This window comes from Pogoniulus pusillus, chromosome 7 (assembly GCF_015220805.1).
Source record: "Pogoniulus pusillus isolate bPogPus1 chromosome 7, bPogPus1.pri, whole genome shotgun sequence".
Classification (NCBI taxonomy): Eukaryota; Metazoa; Chordata; class Aves; order Piciformes; family Lybiidae; genus Pogoniulus; species Pogoniulus pusillus.
This window is the reverse complement of record NC_087270.1, coordinates 19972270-19991944: the sequence shown is the minus strand read 5'-3', so window position 1 is coordinate 19991944 and position 19675 is coordinate 19972270. Positions and strand designations below refer to the sequence as shown.

The following is a 19675-nucleotide window of genomic DNA, read 5'->3' as shown; positions in this document are numbered from 1 at the left end:
TAGAGTTTCATTCTTGCCCAGACTACGTTATACTAGAGCTTTGTTATGCTGTCCTAGAGAGACTGCTTTGTAAGTGATCAGTGTTGCGTGTAATTATAGCTTAGAAATTCTAATTTACTGAATCATACAACCTCTGATAAATGTTAAAAGTGTATAAATTCATTATATATATGAGCTTTTCTGTGTATATAGTAATTATATCTGATTTTTTTCTGTCCAACCTATAGTAGATGCAAAATAACTGATTTCACAAAAATAACATGGTGTAAGACAGCATCTTGGAGTTGCTTCCAGTATTGTCTTCAAAGGGAAAGAGAAAGAAGCAAGCCTGTAACTGTAACAATGTGGAAGTGAACCTAAGTACTTCAGTAAGTTATACTACAATAGAACAAAAGTAGCTGCACTGGATTCAAAAATCTTGATAACTGGAATCCAAGAATAGTCACAAATGATGCTAAAGTAAGAATATAAGAACAGAGCAAATATCTATTTCCCTTTCCCTACCCTATTGCTGTCCCAGATTCTACATTCCTGAGTCATGACTGGCTCCTTCATACAAGGAGGTTTTCGGTGCCATTTTCTGCCTTGAAATTGTTCTTTCATCTTCAGCCCATACTAATTTCTAGCATTTGCAGAAAACTTTACCACTTAACTATGAAGTGTATGGAAAACCTACACTTTCATTGTTTAGAGGCTGCTGAATATCATCCATTGTTTTATTGTCAGATCACTATTCCGAATTCTTTGTTACTCAGGTGTTCTTACTGCCTAGAGTAACAGTGTCAACAGTAAAATCCCATCTTGTTGAGCTGAGGAAGTGCTACTATAAGATACTGTGGCATTTCGCTTGTAGCAAGATATTTATTTACTCCCAAGGTGGTTTCTAGTTTTTAAGCAGTTTTGTCAGTTGAAGGATGTTGCCTTCCACTTTATGGCTTCTTTAACCAGCAAGAGCCTTTTTCTACATAAGTGTCATGCAGACTGTCATTCTTTTAGTGACATTATATGCCTCCCTGTCCACCAGTATTGCCTGCCCGGTCTGCCTCTCCTCTAAACTCCTAAACCTCATCGTGTTCCCAAGTTCTCTCCTCCACTATTACTGCATTAAGGAAAATATCTGCCATGTTGCTGGAACTATGCTGTGAGGTTCAGTCAGTGACTCAGGGTAGTGCCTCAGACCATGTTTTGTTTCTTTGTTTCTAGAGTGAGAAAGATCAGAAGAGAAACTCAAGGGTTTGGGGGAAGGCATATCTGATTTTAGGAAACTAAGAGGTTTCTCTCAGATAGAAGATGCTTGTCTTCTAACAATGAAAATTGTCACTTCTGTTCCATAATACACAAAGTAAACGAGTTATGGTAAGTGCATATGTTTCACTGGTAATTAAAAAAAGGAAAAAAAAGAGTCAGAAATTATTTAAATCCTGCTTGGAACTGAACACAGGATTGTAGGTACACTTGCAGTTGTAAAATCTGAACAGCTACGTGCAGCCAACAGAGCAGCTGTAAGTTAGCCAGGGAAAAAGCTGGGCCGAAGTACCCAGGAGATGCTTTTGAATTAAAATCTCCCAAGGAGCAAGAAAGGCTGCTTGTTGGAATAAAGAGATTTTATGTTTGGGTTTTTTTTTTTTTTATCCTTTCTTTATTTCTAGGAAGTAGTAAGAAGTATTATGTCCAGTAACAGTTTACCCTGAATTCTTGTTATGGTAGTGCTCTGGGAAAGAGAAGTTACCTTTTTTAACGTGCTTTTGACACACAGTGCAAGGGTATTTCTGCTCCCCATTCCTGTTGCTGTCTCTATTCAAGTACAGCAACATGGAAAGTAGCTCTGGTAGTCTTTGGACTCAACACAAGCATAAGCGGTGTTAATTTGTCATTTAAAGTCGCTTTGTTAAAAGGAAATTTGTTCTTGTCTCTTTTCATTTGTGCCATTTGTTTGAGTAACAGCTCAACAGAATTCTTCACTGGATCGTTTCAATGTCTGTGGGTTAACCAATTTGTTACTGTATTCCTTTTTAATTTGCTTCTGTCCAATAGTTGTGTTCTCTTTTATTACAGAATAACAAGATAAAATACAGAAACTTATCCTTTCTGTTTTTCTCAACTGACTACAAGAAATGTCTGCCAGGGGGTGCTATGTGATTGGTCAGAGTTCTTTCTGTACTTCAAACATTTTAAAGTATTCTTAGACTTTACAGTTAACAGTTTGCTTTTAAATAATGACTGCTGAACCCTCATACATTGCATAATGTTTTGTTGCATAATAATCTGTTATGCAGCTAATAGAAACATTGGAGTTTGTCTCTCCAGATTGCTATTCCACCACTGTAAATTGTAAGGTTTGGGGATTGTTCTGAATTTCATTTGCAGTTTAGTGGTGGTGGAAATCTGTATTTGTTTTCTGAAATTTTAACTCGCCCTGAAAAGATGTAGGGGAATAGATGTGGCTTAGGAAAGCGTAGAAATTGTAAGGAAGCCTGGGCTTTTTACTACAGTTTGCATTAACTTTGGCCAAGAAATGTTAGTCTGGTGTAATAAGCAACCTTTCAGCTACAGGCCTATTTAAAGTATACGGTATGGGAACTGACATGTAGATATGTGTTGATTTTATTACTGTTTAAAAAAGTGTCCCTTATTCTTGCATTTTATTCTGTATTTGCAATTCAGTAGTTTCAGAAACTCCACAAATCAAACAGTCTTAATTTTCTCTCTAATTTTACCTCTGTTTTCTGAATAATTTTTAAGAGCCAACTAGGAAGAATTTCTGAAGGGCTATGTAAACTGTGGGCTACAGCTGTCTTTCATTTCCTTAGTCACCTTATCATGATCCAATAAAACTGTCAACATTTTTGGCTAAATTTTTGCTCGTACATAGTATAATGGTAAAGGGAATGATCAGACTGCCAGAGTGCCAACAAGAGCAGTACAAGAGACAGGTAATGATGTGGAAATTTTATGAGATACAAGTGGTACACAGATGGCATTTCTGAGCAGATTCAGAGACCAGTCATCTTTCTTTTTCTTCCTCTGACCTGCTTGCTGGAAAAAAAAAGTATTTTCTCATCTCTTTGTGGTGGCAGGGATGTGCAAAAAGCTGCATTTATTGTCTAGCCATGCTGATACAGGAGACAGACCTTGTGTTAATGCGTTAAGACCACAAGACCTTTAATATGTTTCTCAGCAGGGTAGCTGGTAACACTGGAACCTTTTGAAAATTGGGAAGTCTGTAACAGGCTTAACTTTGGGCAGCACGTGTCTGTGAGAGCTGTCTTCTGCATTTATAAAGAAGTCATATTATCAAGCATGCATTGTGACTCCACATCCACTAATCCAAACCTCTCAGGCAGTGTTGAGTAGGAGCTACTTCCAACTGCTCTTTCCTCAGCCACTGGGCCTTCTCTGCAGCTACCCCATACTTTCCTCAACCTCCAACCACTCTGCTGTCACCACAACATGTGTTCCACCCTGTGCTTCTGCTGCCTGACACAGACTCCAAATGCAATGCATTTAAGTACAGAGCATATGTGGGTAGATCCTGTTGGTACCTTGCAGGATTGAAGAGAACAAGTTTTCGAGTCCTTAAGGATTACTTGTTCTTAAGGTGACAGACAGCCCATGCTTTATTGCAGGGACATGTGAGCAAATGTGAGATTGTACTGTGAATGGGAGACTAAAATTTTAACAATATTCTAATTCTGATCTGCTTCTGTTATCAGTTGCTTCATGTCTTTAGTCTGGATGAGGCTTGAGCATGGCATTTAAATACTATTAGATGGGTATTTTGTAGAGCTGGGAGGAGGTTTTCTTGCTCTTTTCTTTGTGTTTTTAGGTTTTTTTAATCTTTCTCAGAATCTCTGAAGTAGTTTTATTTATGACAGTACATATGTGAACAAGAAAGGAAAAGAGAATTGCTGGTTGTACTTTGACTCCTGAGGCTCAATTCTTTTAAAAATTAGTTTCAGCATAGGTGCTGTTTACTCTGTAGGGAAGTAATTGTCAGGGACTTTTATCTGAAAGCACGTATTTGATTTTCATGTAAACTTTTACATTCTGGAGTAAAATCCAAGGATGTTGTACTGAATATATTTCCACAAATTCCAACAACATTACATATGGGCTGTGATACAATTTTTTTTCAAATTAAAATGTAATTTACTCCCTTACAGCCATTTATTTTTATTACTTTTAGTTTCCTCCCCAGCCAGTAAGATCTACATCTCTTGCTTCCATTTCTTCTTGGCCTAGGCATGTCAGGCTGGTGTAGCTATATATTGCATTTGTTTTAGGAAATCATGCTTCTTTTCAACACTCTTGTGTCCTTTTCCTCTTCTCAACCTTGGAAAAAGCTGTCTTATTGGAGAAGGTGAGAGTGTTTTTTATACTGTCATTTCGGACAAATGAAATTTCTTAGCATTTTTACATCACAAAGTTGAGTTTTTGTTTTAGATTTAATGAGAGTTATGAACTTAATCTGTCTGTAGACAGTTTCCCTTTGAATGTAGCACTTATTTTCAAAATAACTTTTCAGTGAGTTATTTTTCCATGTTATTTATGCATCATTAACAATGCACATTTGAATCCTGGATTAACTTTTCAGTTCATGAAATGTTTTATTGAACTTTAAATCCCATAATACGCTATTTGTCGAGGACCAGATTTACTGGATGTTTTCAGAAAGCCTTAAATTTGCCTTTCATTCTTCCAGTATGAAGCTCACTTGTGTGTTCTACTTTCTTTTGTCACTAGTACAACAAGACAAAGCAACCAGCACATTAGCCAATTTAATGGCATTTATAGTGGTTTTCAACAGACAGAACATAGCAAAGGCAGGAATAAACGGAGGGCAGACCTCACTTGCTATTAGTCCATATTTCCTTACTTTGGGTCATATTTCCTTACTTCCTGGTCAGATGTAAGATTTAAGACATTGTGGGTTTATGTCTGACTTCAGATGATTGATTAAGTCAATGTCAGAGGTAAAAAGGTAAATTGATAGGTTATGTTTTACAAGCTGGCATTCTTTGGTTATTTTTATTTTGCCAAGAGGAATTGATAAGCACTAATGATAATCACCTTCCATAAATAAAGGCAATTGTTCACCAGTCCTTGATAAAATAAAACCTTCAGTTTTCAGATGAAAGTTAGTCATAATAATTATTCTAAAGTTGAATGTAGCCTGAGTGCAAGAATGCCCACTCTAGGGGAAGTGTCAATAGACTCTTTTGCTCACAGTATGGAAAGATGACATTCTATGCTAAAATGAATAAAAGTGATTGAATTAATACATTTATTCATATAAGTAACTTTGTGATGGGACACATGATACTGAGTAATTACCCTTCTCCACCTCTGAAAAAGAATTTCACTAAGGAAATCTCCTCCTCACCCCGCACATAAGACCCTGAGGTGTTTCTCATAGAATCATGAAATGTTGGGGATTGATAGGGACTTCGAGAGACTGAGTCCAGTCCCACTGCAGAGCAGGACCACCTAGGGCAGGTATCATAGCAGTGTGTCCAGGCAGGTTTTGAAGATCTCTAGAGAACTCCACAACCTCTCTGGGCAGCGTGATCCAGTGCTCAGTCACTCCTGCAGTAAGGAAGTTTTTCATCATTTTGAGATGGAATTTCCTGGGATTGACTTGAAGTCCATTGCCCTCCTCCTATGACTGGGTATCACTGAAAAGAGACTGACTCCATCCTCATGACAGCCACCCTTCAGATATTTGTAGAAATTAGTGAGGTGCCCTCTCAGCCTTCTCTTTTTATGCACTAAACAGCCCCAGGTCTCAGTCTTTCCTTGTAAGAGAGATGCTCCAGTACCCTGGAAGTACAAAGTGGCACTAAAATTTCTTTCTAATGTAACAGTATGAAATTTCCAATGTGAAAAATGTTACATTAGCTGTCACAATACAAGCTGGTGATTAAATTTTTGTAGATATCTATGTGGAGGAAGCTAGGAAGTTTATCTGTTTTAACAGGGAAACGTGATAGCTTCCTTAACCTAGGCTGTTCTGTTTGAGCATTTAAGTGTTGCATTACCTGGGTAGGGTCATGCCTAATGCATGGGGATAGGGTGAGAGAGCACTAACAGAAATTACAATGTAAGTTTGGTTTTTTTTTAAGTCAAGCTGGGCAAGTGTTGGAGTAGGGGCCTAGAGGAGTTGTGAAATCTCCATTGTCAAAGGTTTTCAAAACTTGACAAGTTCTTATGCAGCCCTTTTAAATTGGACTTGCTTTTTCTAGGAGATTGGACTACACGATCCCCTAAGAACCTTTCTTATCTACATCATTCCACATTACTGGACAACTTTCTTCATCTGTCTGATATAAGTTTAAAAAATGCATGCCACAACATCTCTGGATAACTAATCATCCAGTAAAGAAGTCCTTGATGCACTCTACCACCTGCCCCACATATGATACTAGCAAAGCAAGAAAGGCAAGAAAGACAATAGAGAAAACACATGGCAAGCCTTTACCTCAGTGTCAGGTGAGGTACACAGCAACTTAAGATATTTGTGACACTTGGGGACTAAGTATAGATTTTGATAGCCAAAATTATTGCTTTGTAGGGTAGAGTTATCCATTCTGTAAACGTGGGCATGGTGGTATGCTGCTAGCTGAATTCAGTGTTTCTTACCACCTAGTAAAATGTGTACAACTTTGTCAGCAATGACTTGTTTTCTGCCCTGTGTTTCTTAGCTTACTGATGCTACTTTGGTTTAACAATGCATATAAGAAGTTACTGTGAGCAGTTGGATCCTTCAAAGCAAATCTTCAGTGTTTTTCTTATTTTGGAAAGACAAACTGAAACTTAAAGCACACAGTAAAAGGTGAAGACTCTTTAGTGGCTTAGCTAGAAACTGAGGCCTTTGGTGAATGAAACATCTCTCTTAAATTTAGTGAATTTCATGTGTTGTGGAAAAAATGGCAGGGTAAGTAGCAACCAAGGTATAGTTAGATTGCTGCTGAGAAGCCCTATAGCAGCAGTCTGCGTAACTGGCACAGCAGCTTGGGCCTTGCCCATGTGCCCTATAGTTCCAGTGTGACATTTGTGCATTTATTTCAACTGCTGAACATACAAATGTTGTAAAAGGTTTCATGGCACCACTAGCATTATATTCTGGAGTACAAGGAAAACTTGTGCTCTGGTTTTCATGTGTGGGCTCCTGCACTGTCATATTAGCCTTGCCTCCCTAGGTACACAGCTTTTGTCTGAACTGGCAGGGGACAACAGCATGTTCAGACTTAGGCATGTTTATCCCCATGTAATACATACTTCACATGAGTACCAAGGCCAGCCACCATTCCAGCTCACCCGTATGGTGGCTCTGCCTATAGGTATATGCTGTGTTTATTGTACTCATGTCAACTCACACTTTTTCTTGCTTAAAAGTTTTATTAAAAACAATTGCTGACTTTTTATTCATTTTGGGACAGTTATGTTTAAGTCTATCCTTTTGAGGTTTTTCTGTTTGTTCCTCCCAACTCCTAATTAGTACTAGTACTGAAATTAGTACTAGACTGAAATCATTCTTTGCTTAATTCCCCCTTGTTGAGTGTTTGTTTTTGACGTCTTGGACCTCATTTCCACGTGGCACCTTTCTTGGTGTTGGCAGATTAATATGTGTTTACAGTTTGAAGAAACTGGTATTCATTAGGCTTTTTGGAGAGAAATGCTGACTTTCTCATTACTTTTAGCTTATATACTTGATTAACTGTGGTAGTTTAAGGTCCAATTTTATGTACTTAAAACCAAGTTTGACGGAGAGCTCACTAGGTGATTTTGGCACCTGTGTGGAGAAGTTTCGAAGAAGTAGAACGCTCACTGTCTGTGTTCTTTGTGGGAACTGTAAATGAAAGCTTTGTGTTCTGTTGGCTCTGCAATATTGACTTTATTCATAGACTGTTCCTGCAGCTGTTCCAGTCTTCTGAATAAAAGTGATGTAGCTATATTCAGAATTTCATTTACAATATCTTTTTTTTTTCCTTTTTAAGTCTTGTAGATTAAAAAGGAAACCTGTGCTTTTTAACTTCCACTGAATTTGTGATAACCTATGTATACCTCTGCTGCTCTAATAGCTTCAATTTGCATGACTAACAAGTGACAAAACCATGGTTGTTTTTTATTCTTCCCCCATACCTTTCCTCTACATGTCAAAGAGAATGTTAAACCAAACCGTGGGTAATACGAAGTAATTGAAGTATGGCAATATCTGCATTTTTCCTCTGAAACTTCTGAAATGGGAAGATGTCATTTTGGTCTCTTCAGCATAACAGATTTTTATTTTTATTGTGGTTTTACTCCACTTCAGAGAACATTTCCTTTCTGAATGTGGAATTTTAGATGTGGAAAATACATGCTTGTTTTTTCAGGACTTAGGTGGTCTTTGGAGTGTGTTGCGTTATGGAACATAAAAACATTTTTAGGCTGTCGTATGGCTTTAAATCTGTGGGTAAACATATATAGTCATGCAATTAAGGTAGTACAATAGTCGTCCAGTTTCATGGATATCAGAAGGAGCTCACATGGTAGCTATTTACTTGTCAGCAGTCAAAACCACTGATTTTAACACAAGCTACTTAATCTGTTCTCTTCTGTGCGGTGCTGCTTCTTAGCCAAGCAGAAAGGTGTTTAGACCAACATAGCTAGCATGTGTTCAGCAACTTCTTTCTACCTGATATTTTTCTCATCACTGTTACTGAAAAGGAATATATTTTTTTTTTCACTTAGGAAAAGATGTAAAAAAAAGCTGTTGTATTGAAACTTGAAGACTTAGTTTGGGTTTTTTTTTATTTTATTTTTTTTTAATTGATACTTTTAGCATCATTGAAAATGAGGGGAATGAGACCTCAAAAATGTCAACTTATCAACATTTGTTTAGATTAAGTAAATTATACTTAGTTAAATGCTTTTGAACTATTTTTATAGGGTTTAGCTTAGCAGCTTTTAGGAGGAACAAGAGGAAGCTGGAGTTGGCTGAAAAGGTGGAAACAGATCTCATTCAACTGAAGAAAAGAAGACAATCACATGAAAAGGTTAGTTCCTGTTAAAAACTTCTTGTCATCCTATACTTACAGCTTGTTGCTCATAAACTTCACATCCTATATGATGAGCCTAATGTAGTGTCAGAAATCACTTATGCTTGAGCATATTAATGTTTAGCTGATATAATGATAACTTAGTGCAGTTAAAGCTTTCTGCCTTGCTATTTGTCACTTTATCTTGTTTGTTCCATGAAAAATATTGTGCTGATTTTGAGCTAGAAATACGCCAAATGTAAACACAAAGAGAATTTTTTACTGAAATATTTTCTTTATCTTGGGATCTGTCACTGTTTCCCACATTTTAATGTTTCCTGAGCACACTGCATTATGGAGCTCGAATTGGTGAAATTTGAAATGTCAGGTAGGTAAACGTGTGCATTTGTGCGTGCATCTGGCATTGACCTGACCCATATTACTTGTACTACAGAGCTGTTAGAATCCCCTCTGTTCCACTCACTCTTAATTTGCATTTAGAGCTACTTTGACCATTTGACAATGTCAATTACAGTTGGTTTTTTTTTTGTTAACTGTTGAGTATTGAAGTATAGCTCATTGAATTAGCTGTCTGTGCTTTGTTTGGGGCCTGTGGGCTTTTGGATGGACCATTTCTCTTTGCTTTGGTAAGAGATGGCTGACCACTGTCTTATGTAGTTCCATGTTTTGATATAAATAATGTATCAGTCCCAGAGAATGGGCAAAAAAAGTTTATTCTGTGTAGTCTGTGCAAATGCAAACCAGTGATTAAGTAGATATTTTCTTTGGTGTTCTTTGATAAGCAGTTTTCCTTAGCAGGGTGCTAATTTTCCTGTTTTCAAGGAGAAGTCCTGTGCAGAAAGTAAGAATAGGAGGGGGAAGGAGTTATTAGTTCTGAAACTTTTTCTGCTTGCAAGACTTCAAATACTTCCCTGTGAAACTAAGGGTGTTAAAATGTAAATGAGGGAGGAGGGTTCTCTACATAATATTGGCTGTTCATGTAATAAGGGGCAAGTCAATGCTTGAGACCTGTGCCAATGCATGAGCTTACCGACCTGCAATTTGAAATTTCAAGGGCTCCAGAGTCATGTGCAGCACTTGTGGGAGACCCCAAAGGCCAGGGATGGTAGGTAAAGGATGTGATCAAATAGAGCTCTACTTGCTGGTAAGTAAATCCAGTAACATAATCATCCAGTTTTGTCATCATTCTGGGCACATCCTGTCCTATGAAGGGCGGATGAAAACCAAACCACGTTAACAATGTGGACTGCTTGTGTTATCCACAGAATGTAAGATAATTGCAGCCTTACAGGAAGTTTAGTTTTCCAAAATGAAAGAGGAGCTGAACAATTATCTCTAAACTATTAGAAAAAGAGACATTTGCCAAGGATGAGGCACATCATCTGTCATCTCAAAACTCACACCGTCAAAAATGAGCTCTCATAAAAGTTTTGGAAATAATTCTTGGAAAGCCATATACATAGCTGAGGAATTAAAAGTTAATGCTCTCATCAGAGTTAAGCTTTAATTGAGAAATACTCAGTGAATTTTGTTATTTTCTGTGCTTCTTTGGAACTGCAAACCTGTCCCTTTTTTACATACCAAACGACTATTAAACTGGAAAGGCTAGACATGGAGCTTTGTGTGAGTAGACTGTAACTGCTCCTTTCCAAACATGTGAACGTTGGCACAGTCGTGCCATCAGGATCAGATTGCTGTGAGAGTGTCATGCTATGCTGGCAGTTGCTCTAAAGCAAAACAGTTCTTGACATTGCTGTGTATGAATTGGTCTCAGTGCTTTCAAGACAGTGGCATTTCCCCTTGACTTAGATGAATTTGTAAGTATTTCTTTAAATAATTTAATAAATAAAAAGATGCTTGAAAGATTGCCTCTCACCTTCTTAAATATTGCTGTAATCAACAGAAGTGCTCCATCCAGAGCCTTAAATCTGAGATTTTTTAAAGACTAAAACATCAATTGTTGATGTTTTATTTTCTGAATAGCACAATCCATGATTGTGCTCCTGCCTGTTTCTGCTTCTTCTGTAGAGGGCAAACATGGGATGTACTAGAAGATTTATATGTTGTCCTGTTCTGTTTCAAGTAGGAGGATACTGTACTAAAGCATCTTTTTAGTGTGGATAGTTGGATAAATAGCACAGAGATAGCAACTGCTTCAATCTGACTGTCAATCCCTTCCTAAAGGGGTTGTGACTATTTGTAGGGGGATTTTGTGCAAAAGGAAAGAATGAGATTTCTAAAATATTTGATAGAAGTTTGCAAAGGAAGATTAATTTTGGGAAGAGCTTTGTCTAGTCTGATTTTGTAAACCTCTCTGGATGAGAGTCTGCAACTCCATTGAGCTCTGCTCTGCTGCTTAAGATTTTTTCAATCTGCTGAATACTATTGTTCTAACTAGATTAATAATACCTGAATGAGATTCTGACTGGCAGTCCTGGGAGATGTTAAGGAAGAGTTCCCTAATTTTCTTTCAGCTTCATGACCTGGGAAGCAACTCCTAAGCAATGTCATATATCATAGGAAATTTTGATAGGTGATGAAAACTTGATAATTTGAAGTTGAAGAAGTAGGTGTCAAATTGATGAATGTCTTCCTTCTTCTGGATCTTAGTCCAGAAAATATGCATTTATGGTTTAATAATTTGATAGCCTTGGATATTATTTTTCTGGCTAATGCAGGTAAGTTTTTATACAATAAAGACTGATCAGCTGAAGGCTTGAGGGCTTGTGCAGCATTCATGTTTGGTGTATGTGATGGATGATATATCGAGTTTTGGTTATTTGTTGTATTTTGTGTACACTGCATTCTGTGTCTCATCAGATGTGTATGACTGGGCATGAAGTCCAAGTGCCCCAGCCTGGGGCTTGCAGAGAAGAGAACCTATGGCAAGCCTAGGCAGAGAAAAGACAGCTGCTCATAGAGTGACTGAATGTGATGTATGAAAGTGGAGGAAGGGTGGAAAGATACAGGGTGAGACTGCACAAGTGTCTGTGAGACTACGGGCAGAGAACTTACATCAAGAACAGATGCTGAAAGACCTTTGCTCTTAGGGCAGCAGAACCAATGAATGTAAGGATGCTTTTCTAGTGACCCAGAGGGGACAAAGGGTAGTTTGCTTCAACGAGGAAAGCACTAAACATTGCTGAACTGAGCATAGGTGTGGGAGAAAAAAAATCTGTCCTGCAGGAGATTTGTTCTCTAGACTTATAGAGAGGTATCAGAGTATTTGGTTTTACCTTTCAAATGATATATCTTTAAAGTTCAGAGTTTCTGAAAATATCATCCTGAAGCTTCTGGGAAAGGCTTTTTCATATGGCATCTTTGGGATGAGTTGCTGGATCATTTCTGAGGCAGCACAATTGGTAGAATATGCATGCATAGCCAATCTGTATTATTCATTGGCCTGCTGATTGCTTTTGTGCACATTAGTTTGCACATTGCTAAGAAGTGTAATTTGAGTTTAGTAAGCTGGTTTTAGTAGTTGTTTCTGTTTGTGTGTCCTGTAGGAGAATGACTCGGGAACGCTGGATACAGTTGGTGCAGTTGTTGTTGACCAAGAAGGAAATGTTGCTGCTGCTGTCTCCAGTGGAGGTTTAGCACTAAAGCATCCTGGAAGAGTTGGTCAGGTGATTATACTTTTTTCCTGGGTAATGATTGTTCAGGAAACGTGACACTAAGCAAGATCTGTGATAGCAAACTGATGTTCTGCCTTCTTGTTAAACGCTGAAGGCATTATCATTGCATTGGAATGCAAGTTATGTTTTTCGTGTCCAACATCAATATTATAAAACATTAATAGGTAAGAAGTTGTTCTGTAGTTATCCTTCACCACAGCTATTAATAAGCTGATTTCTTAGGGGTAAGTACTTCCTGAATACCACCAAAAATCTATTAAAAGCTTAGATTGTTTTAAAATACTATTTTCATCAATGTTTAGGGTAGTTGTCTTAATTTTTTGGATGACTTTGTGAGTTGGGAGAATTGATAAAGTTAACAAAAGAACACATCAGATATGTTCCTTATTACAGTATCACAGTATCACCAAGGTTGGAAGAGACCTCATAGATCATCAAGTCCAACCCTTTACCACAGAGCTCAAGGCTAGACCATGGCACCAAGTGCCACGTCCAATCCTGCCTTGAACAGCTCCAGGGACAGCGACTCCACCACCTCCCCAGGCAGCCCATTCCTGTATCCAATGTCTCTCTCAGTGAAGAACTTTCTCCTCACCTCGAGCCTAAATTTCCCCTGGCGTAGCTTGAGGCTGTGTCCTCTTGTTCTGGTGCTGGCCACCTGAGAGAAGAGAGCAACCTCCTTCTGGCCACAACCACCCCTCAGGTAGTTGTAGACAGCAATAAGGTCACCCCTGAGCCTCCTCTTGAGGCGTATCAGAAGTGTCACACTCCATTGCTGTACAGCTGGATTACTGGTTGATTTTTGCCACTGCCCTAGAAGCAGCTGCCTTTTGAAATGTGTTTTAAGATTTATTTTTATTTTCTTACAACATCAGAGTGAAAGGAACTTCATATCAATAGTGAACAGCTAGAATTATTTTTGCATTTTGATATCTGTGCCTTCATTTTCTGTCAAGGTAGGTTAGAGTACTGTACATCTATGGTAATCATTTGGTGCTGAAGAGCAGGGGGATTGGAGTGAAGGGGAGATGGGTAGGTTCAGAGTGGACGTGAGGAGGAAGTTCTTGAGCATGAGAGTGGTGAGATCCTGGAATGGGCTGCTCAGGGAAGCAGTTGAGGCCCCATCCCTGGAGGTGTTTAAGGCCAGGCTGGGTGAGGCTCTGGCCAGCCTGATCTAGGGTAGAGTGCCCCTGCCCATGGCAGGGGGGTTGGAAGTAGATGATCCTTGTGGTCCCTTCCAACCCTGACCGATTCTATGATTCTAACAGTAAAAATGGATTGGAATTGCAATTTTGACTGTTAGGATTTTCCTATTTACCTTTGGTTTCATCTTTTTGCTGCTTTAGAGGTTGTTTTTTAAGTGTTGCTTTGACTGCCTTTTTGAAGAGAAAGGAACAAACCCATGTATGGTTGAATTTATGAAAGACACACTTTTTTCCCTAGGCAGCTCTTTATGGTTGTGGCTGCTGGGCTGAAAATACAGGAGCTCGTACCCCTTATTCCACTGCTGTGAGTACTTCAGGTATTTACTACTTTTATAAATATTTCCAAAAATTGCTATCATTCTCTGCATTTACTTGACAAATTCCAAATAAGGAATTTCTATGGATGGTGAATTAAAGTATAGTTTCCAGCATTCTACATGTTTATCATGTATTTTCACGTATATATATTGATATGTCAGTACTGTCTTCAAATACATAAATTAATCTCTGTTGGTTGCTTATATTGATCTCTTCTACTTATTTAACAACCAGGTGAATTTTTATCCTGTTTCCAAAGTTCTGTATTGCACTGAAAGCATGTACTGTATTTATTTATGCATTAAGGAACCTGTCTTCCTGGAAAGAGGTGATGTTGCAAGCCTAACAGTGTGTTAAACACAGAATGCCTCAGTGACTGGAAGTTACCTCTAAAGAATAACAATTATTAGAGGGCTCTGTAACCAGAGAGGTTCCCTTGGATTCAAAAATGGTACAAGAAGCATTTTTCCCACAAAAATATTTAGTTACTTTAGTTATTTTAAGTGAATAGTTAAAATTTGTTCTTCATCAATTTGTTCTTTGCTTCTTTCAAAACAAAGAGGAATAGGCAAAATCAAATTCTTAGAATAAATATCTTAGAAAATGTTCTTTCAGAAATCATTGAAGTGATGTAAGAATTAGGGTGGCTTCTCTTTCTTCTTTAAAAATCTCAGGGTTCTGGTTGCACAAAAGTGTTTTGTTCATTTGATTCCTATCAGCCAGCTATCGCATACAGCTGTTTGGTCAGTTTGAGTCCTGAGCACTGGAGATGGCAACAGTGAGAACAAGTTTGTCAACAGACCTAGTAAATGCAAGAGGAATGAAGTAGTAACAACTGGAGGGGAAAAATCCCAACCACCACAACAAAACAGAACACCCCAATCCAACCAATCAATAGCAACAACAACAACACAACCAAAATAACCAAAAACCAAACCAATAACAAAAAAAACCCACAAAAGAAAATAGAAGATGAAAATAGGAGGATCTCTCACGGTGCAATGTAAGATTTGAGGATGTAAACCAAGACGTTTTTAACTTGTTGGGGACAGGACTTAAAAAGATACGTGCACAATATTGGGGAAATATTGTGGAACACTAAAGCTTTAAGGTGAAGTTATGCAGGAGTTGCTTTTCTCTGGCAACTCTCACATAAAAGCAGTTGACAGGACTGCATTTCTTCTTCCTCTTTTTTTTTTAATGTTGTTTTCCCCTGTTTGTATGAACAGTCTCAAACAGAAAAACTGTAAATGCTTATCTCAGGGTGCATTGTATGGTTTAGACTGCTACTTAATTGGCAGTTATTTGCATCAGAAATATCCTGTGTTGCTCTTGAAGTCACATATCTTTCTAATTGCCTTTCTAATGAAGTTTTTCTTGCACCATTGAAAATTTGTGTAGTTCAATGTTAGAAACAACAAGTGTCCCTTTTAGGGCTTATGAAAAGGTTCTCCTGAATGCAGCAGTGTCAGAAAAATCTTTTGACATAATATATTTTAGTTTAGTAAGTACTTACCTATCTATTTATTTAAATATTTAAAGGCTGCAGTATTTGTCTTGTAATCTTCAATGGCTGAAGAGACATTGTAGCCAGGTGGGGGGTGGCCTCTTCTCCCAGGCAACCAGCAATAGAACAAGGGGGGACAGTCTCAAGTTGTGCTGGGTAAAGTATAGGCTGGATGTTAGGAGGAAGTTCTTCCCAGAGAGAGTGATTGGCATTGGAATGGGCTGCCCGGGGAGGTGGTGGAGGCACCATCCCTGGAGGTGTTCAAGAAAAGCCTGGATGAGGCACTTAGTGCCATGGTCTAGTTGACTGGCTAGGGCTGGGTGCTAGGTTGGACTGGATGATCTTGGAGGTCTCTTCCAACCTGGTTGATTCTATGATTCTATGAAAAAGCTGCTTGTCAAAAAGCTAAGGAGAACATGTTTAATTCGGGTTTGAAGTGTGTGCAAGTACCAGAAAGCATCATGAGACACTTTAAGGAGATGTCTGGCTTTAATGATGGCCTTAAATAGAACCCTCCTATTTTTTACTGGTACTAATTTTATATAGTGGTAAATACTTTACTGTTATGCTATTTATAGCCATTGAGCACACACACTCACATATATACAGATATATAAATAAATGTTTCTTTGGTTCAAATCTTCCAACTTCCATGCCATTATGTTAATGTGAATCCAGCTAATTGAAATGGACTGCTGGTGGTCTTGTGAAGCGTGGCCATCTGTTTATTCAGTGATTTGAAATTCAGACTAGTGGTGTTTAATTAAATTCTTGTTTCTGGTTTTCCTTTGGAGTGTGTATGTGTGCGAGAGAGGGAGACAGAAGTGTTTACAGGAAGTGAGAACTCTTCTGCAATCAATACCATTCTTTTTGTCTGTTTTCAGGGGCCCATAATGTTCTGTTTTATCATGTCATTTATGTTTAGTGCAGTTTTCAAATATATTTATGCCTGACTCTTAAAGTATGAGCATCCAACAATGTGAACCATGGAGTTAAGGGGTAGAGGGATGGAAAAATGAAGTTATAGGAAAGACTTAAAGAATTGAAATTAAATTTGACCAAATCACAACAGGATCATAGACATCTGGGCTCATAAACATCTATGACTCTTCAAAAGGTGAAATTGCCAAGGCTGTGCAAGAAAATACTGTTAACATACATAGTTATTGCATGGATCTTTTAGAAAAAAAAGGTGCTGTCTAAACTCTCTGTAGAAGATGCCTTAATTTTAGGAAAAGGAGCTTTCTAAAAGAAAGAAGTTGTCACTTGGTTTGCTTAAAATCAGACTGTTGGATTTGTAATGCTGATTACACCGCTGTCTTGTAGGTTTCTACTTTGGTTTTGTGTGGACATGCATATGAAAACCAGCCACAAACAAAACTTGCATGTTTCTAAAAACAAAAGCTGCATGTGCATGCACATTCCTGTTTCATTTTACATACAGACTTACACACTTGTATGTAAAAGCAGTTAAAAATATCTACCTAAAATTACTCAAATGTACAATCAGGTAATATTTCTGTGGTTTTCACTCTTAAGCCATGAGAGTTTGCTTTGTCAGGGTCCGTATTCAGTCTTGAAAATGGATATCCTTTGGCATTAATTTCTACAATCAATTTTTAAGGGCCAGGTTATAAACTGTTGTATTGTAAACTGTTTTAATTCTGTACTTGTGAAATTGCTGAAGTCTTTGGTTTTTGGAGGCTGTGATCAGTAAGAGAGTGAACAGGTTGAGAAAAAGCCCTAGTGTGGGGGAATGAGGGTCTGGAATCTTAATTCAAAGTATACCGAATATAAGGTCTTGGAAACTGTAATCCATGTGGAATAAGCACATTGGGTCACAACAGAACTCCAGACAGTTTAGGGTCCTGTTTCAGATAGATTGTTTGCAGGTATCAGATGAAAAGTATAGGACTGGGAAAAGCACCTCCACTGTGTTCTCCAAGCTTCTAGCAATTTATGAGATTAGAACTTTGCAAGCTGGAGATATCTTTGTTTTTAATAGGTCAGGATGCCTTCCTCAGGAGTTCTCATTTCTTTTTTACTTAGAAGATCAGTTATTTAAATTTTGCTGGAAATGTTTTTTTTGGAGGTTTTTTTCTGTTCTGTGACAGATTACCTTTGTGGAAGCTTTCTTGGAAAAAAGAAAAGTGTTAGGTCAAATGGGACAGTAACACTGTAGGGTTTTATTCATGATTTTTTTATTAACTTTGTTCTAAAATCCTTCTATTGAAGTTTCAGTTTCAAACACATCTTTCAATACCTTCTTCATACAAAATAAGCAGGGAAGTTAAGACATCACCCCAAAAGTACTTCCAAATTCATATAGCTCTTTCAGTGCTCAGAGCATTTGAAGACCTGCTTTTACATCTTGATCTTCTGTTGGCCCTCTGAATGCTGGCAGGCTTCCTAATTCTGTGTGTTCAGAGAGGATTCAGTATTAGTACTTACGCCTTTAGCAAATTGTTACTTAAATATTTTTGGCCATTTTTGTCATGATTTTATGTTGGAAAATGCCAAAGGTGGTGGCTCTGAACTTGTTTGGGCATGACTTCAACGTTTTAAATAGTATTTTCTTACCTCTAACAGTCTCCTGGCATTGTTTTTTAGCCACACTGTCTTTTGGTTTTATTTTTTTTTGGCTTTTCAGAAGTTACTTCATGGTTTATAAAACACGGGATATTGTAAAACTCATATTTTTATGGATGTAGTTTAACAGGGGTTGGAACAACTGAAATCAAAAGATGAAGACAGGATGGGAAGATGGTGGAACTTGGGAATGGCTGAATATCCAGGGCATTCAACTCAAGGTTTATTCTGAAACTCCAAAGTTCAGTTTCTGTGTAAACAAGTAAAACCATTCTGATCCTTTTCATAATAGTTTCTGGAGACATTTCAATGGATGAAGTCTAAAATTATTGTATTTTTCTTAATTAAAGAAAAAAAAACCCAAATCCACAAAAAGCCACCAAAAAGCCAACCACCCGAAAATGCCCCAATTGTGGGACTTAACTGACAACTGAAAGACAAACATTACAGAAATTCTGTGAGTATCTCCAAACCAGTATTAAAATTCAAGAAATTCAGAGGATGTTGCAGTTGCAGGCATGCCTAAGATACCTGGACAACCTTAACTGTGACATCTAACACTATTCTTCAAGTGTCATTCATGCAAGAATGGTGGTGGAGACTGAGTGAAAGCATGTTAAATGTAGGTGGCCAGTGGCCTTCATTTGCTATAAATGTCAGTAACAGCTAAACTGGATCAGCATAACAGAAGCCAAATCTTTAGTCTTTAACATCTTGTGCATGCATGTGTGCACGCATTTGCCCAGTCAAACACAGACACAAACAATGCATCTTTAAGTACCTCCTCCACCTCCCAAAAAAGAAAAGGCCAAAACCAGACTCATAAGGCCACTTGGAACTCTTTAGTGGATGGCTTTTGTTGGTATATGAATGTAAACACAGGAAGATGGGTATTATTTAGAGGGAAAACATTTGTGAACAAAACCAAACCACAGGAGGAACAATAGTCTGTTTCTTGGCTGTACTTTAAGAAAACAATTCCTATTTTTTCCTGGACATAATAGGAATCAAATACTTTGTGTATATTCTTCTAGTTCAAAATAATATTAAATGTGACATCGAATCTGCTCCCTAGTTGGAATATCCATGATAATTGTGAATATTTGGTTTATTAACTGTGCCAGAAGTGATACTGCTAGGGTCAAAGGTAGGGCGTGTTTTTTTCCTATGAGGCAGGTTGGAGCGTATTTATTCTCCTTGGATATGCAGGGCTTTAAGTACAATACATAAATATAGAATTGAAAGTAACAGCTTCTGAAGGAGCCTTTGAAAGTGTAACTACAAATGGAATTTCTGAGTAGAAATGTGAAATCTGAGAAGAACCTGCTGCATTCCTTTTTACAGCTTTACAGGAGTGTCTTACCCATTCTTCATGCATGG

At 37.9% G+C, this 19675-nt stretch overlaps 1 protein-coding gene across 6 annotated transcripts in view; it reads left to right on the top strand.

The window, feature by feature from the left end:
• The window catches only part of TASP1 (taspase 1), a 100588-nt gene that overhangs the window by 33676 nt on the left and 47237 nt on the right, over positions 1-19675 (top strand). For 5 of the 6 annotated variants that reach the window (XM_064146149.1, XM_064146146.1, XM_064146144.1 and 2 more), the window contains exons 8-11: positions 8932-9038; positions 10096-10185; positions 12548-12667; positions 14120-14198. In XM_064146149.1, coding sequence (XP_064002219.1) covers positions 8932-9038; positions 10096-10185; positions 12548-12667; positions 14120-14198 — 396 coding nt within the window. The remainder of the gene's footprint in view (positions 1-8931; positions 9039-10095; positions 10186-12547; positions 12668-14119; positions 14199-19675) is intronic. The other variant, XM_064146148.1, reaches the window with a different exon arrangement.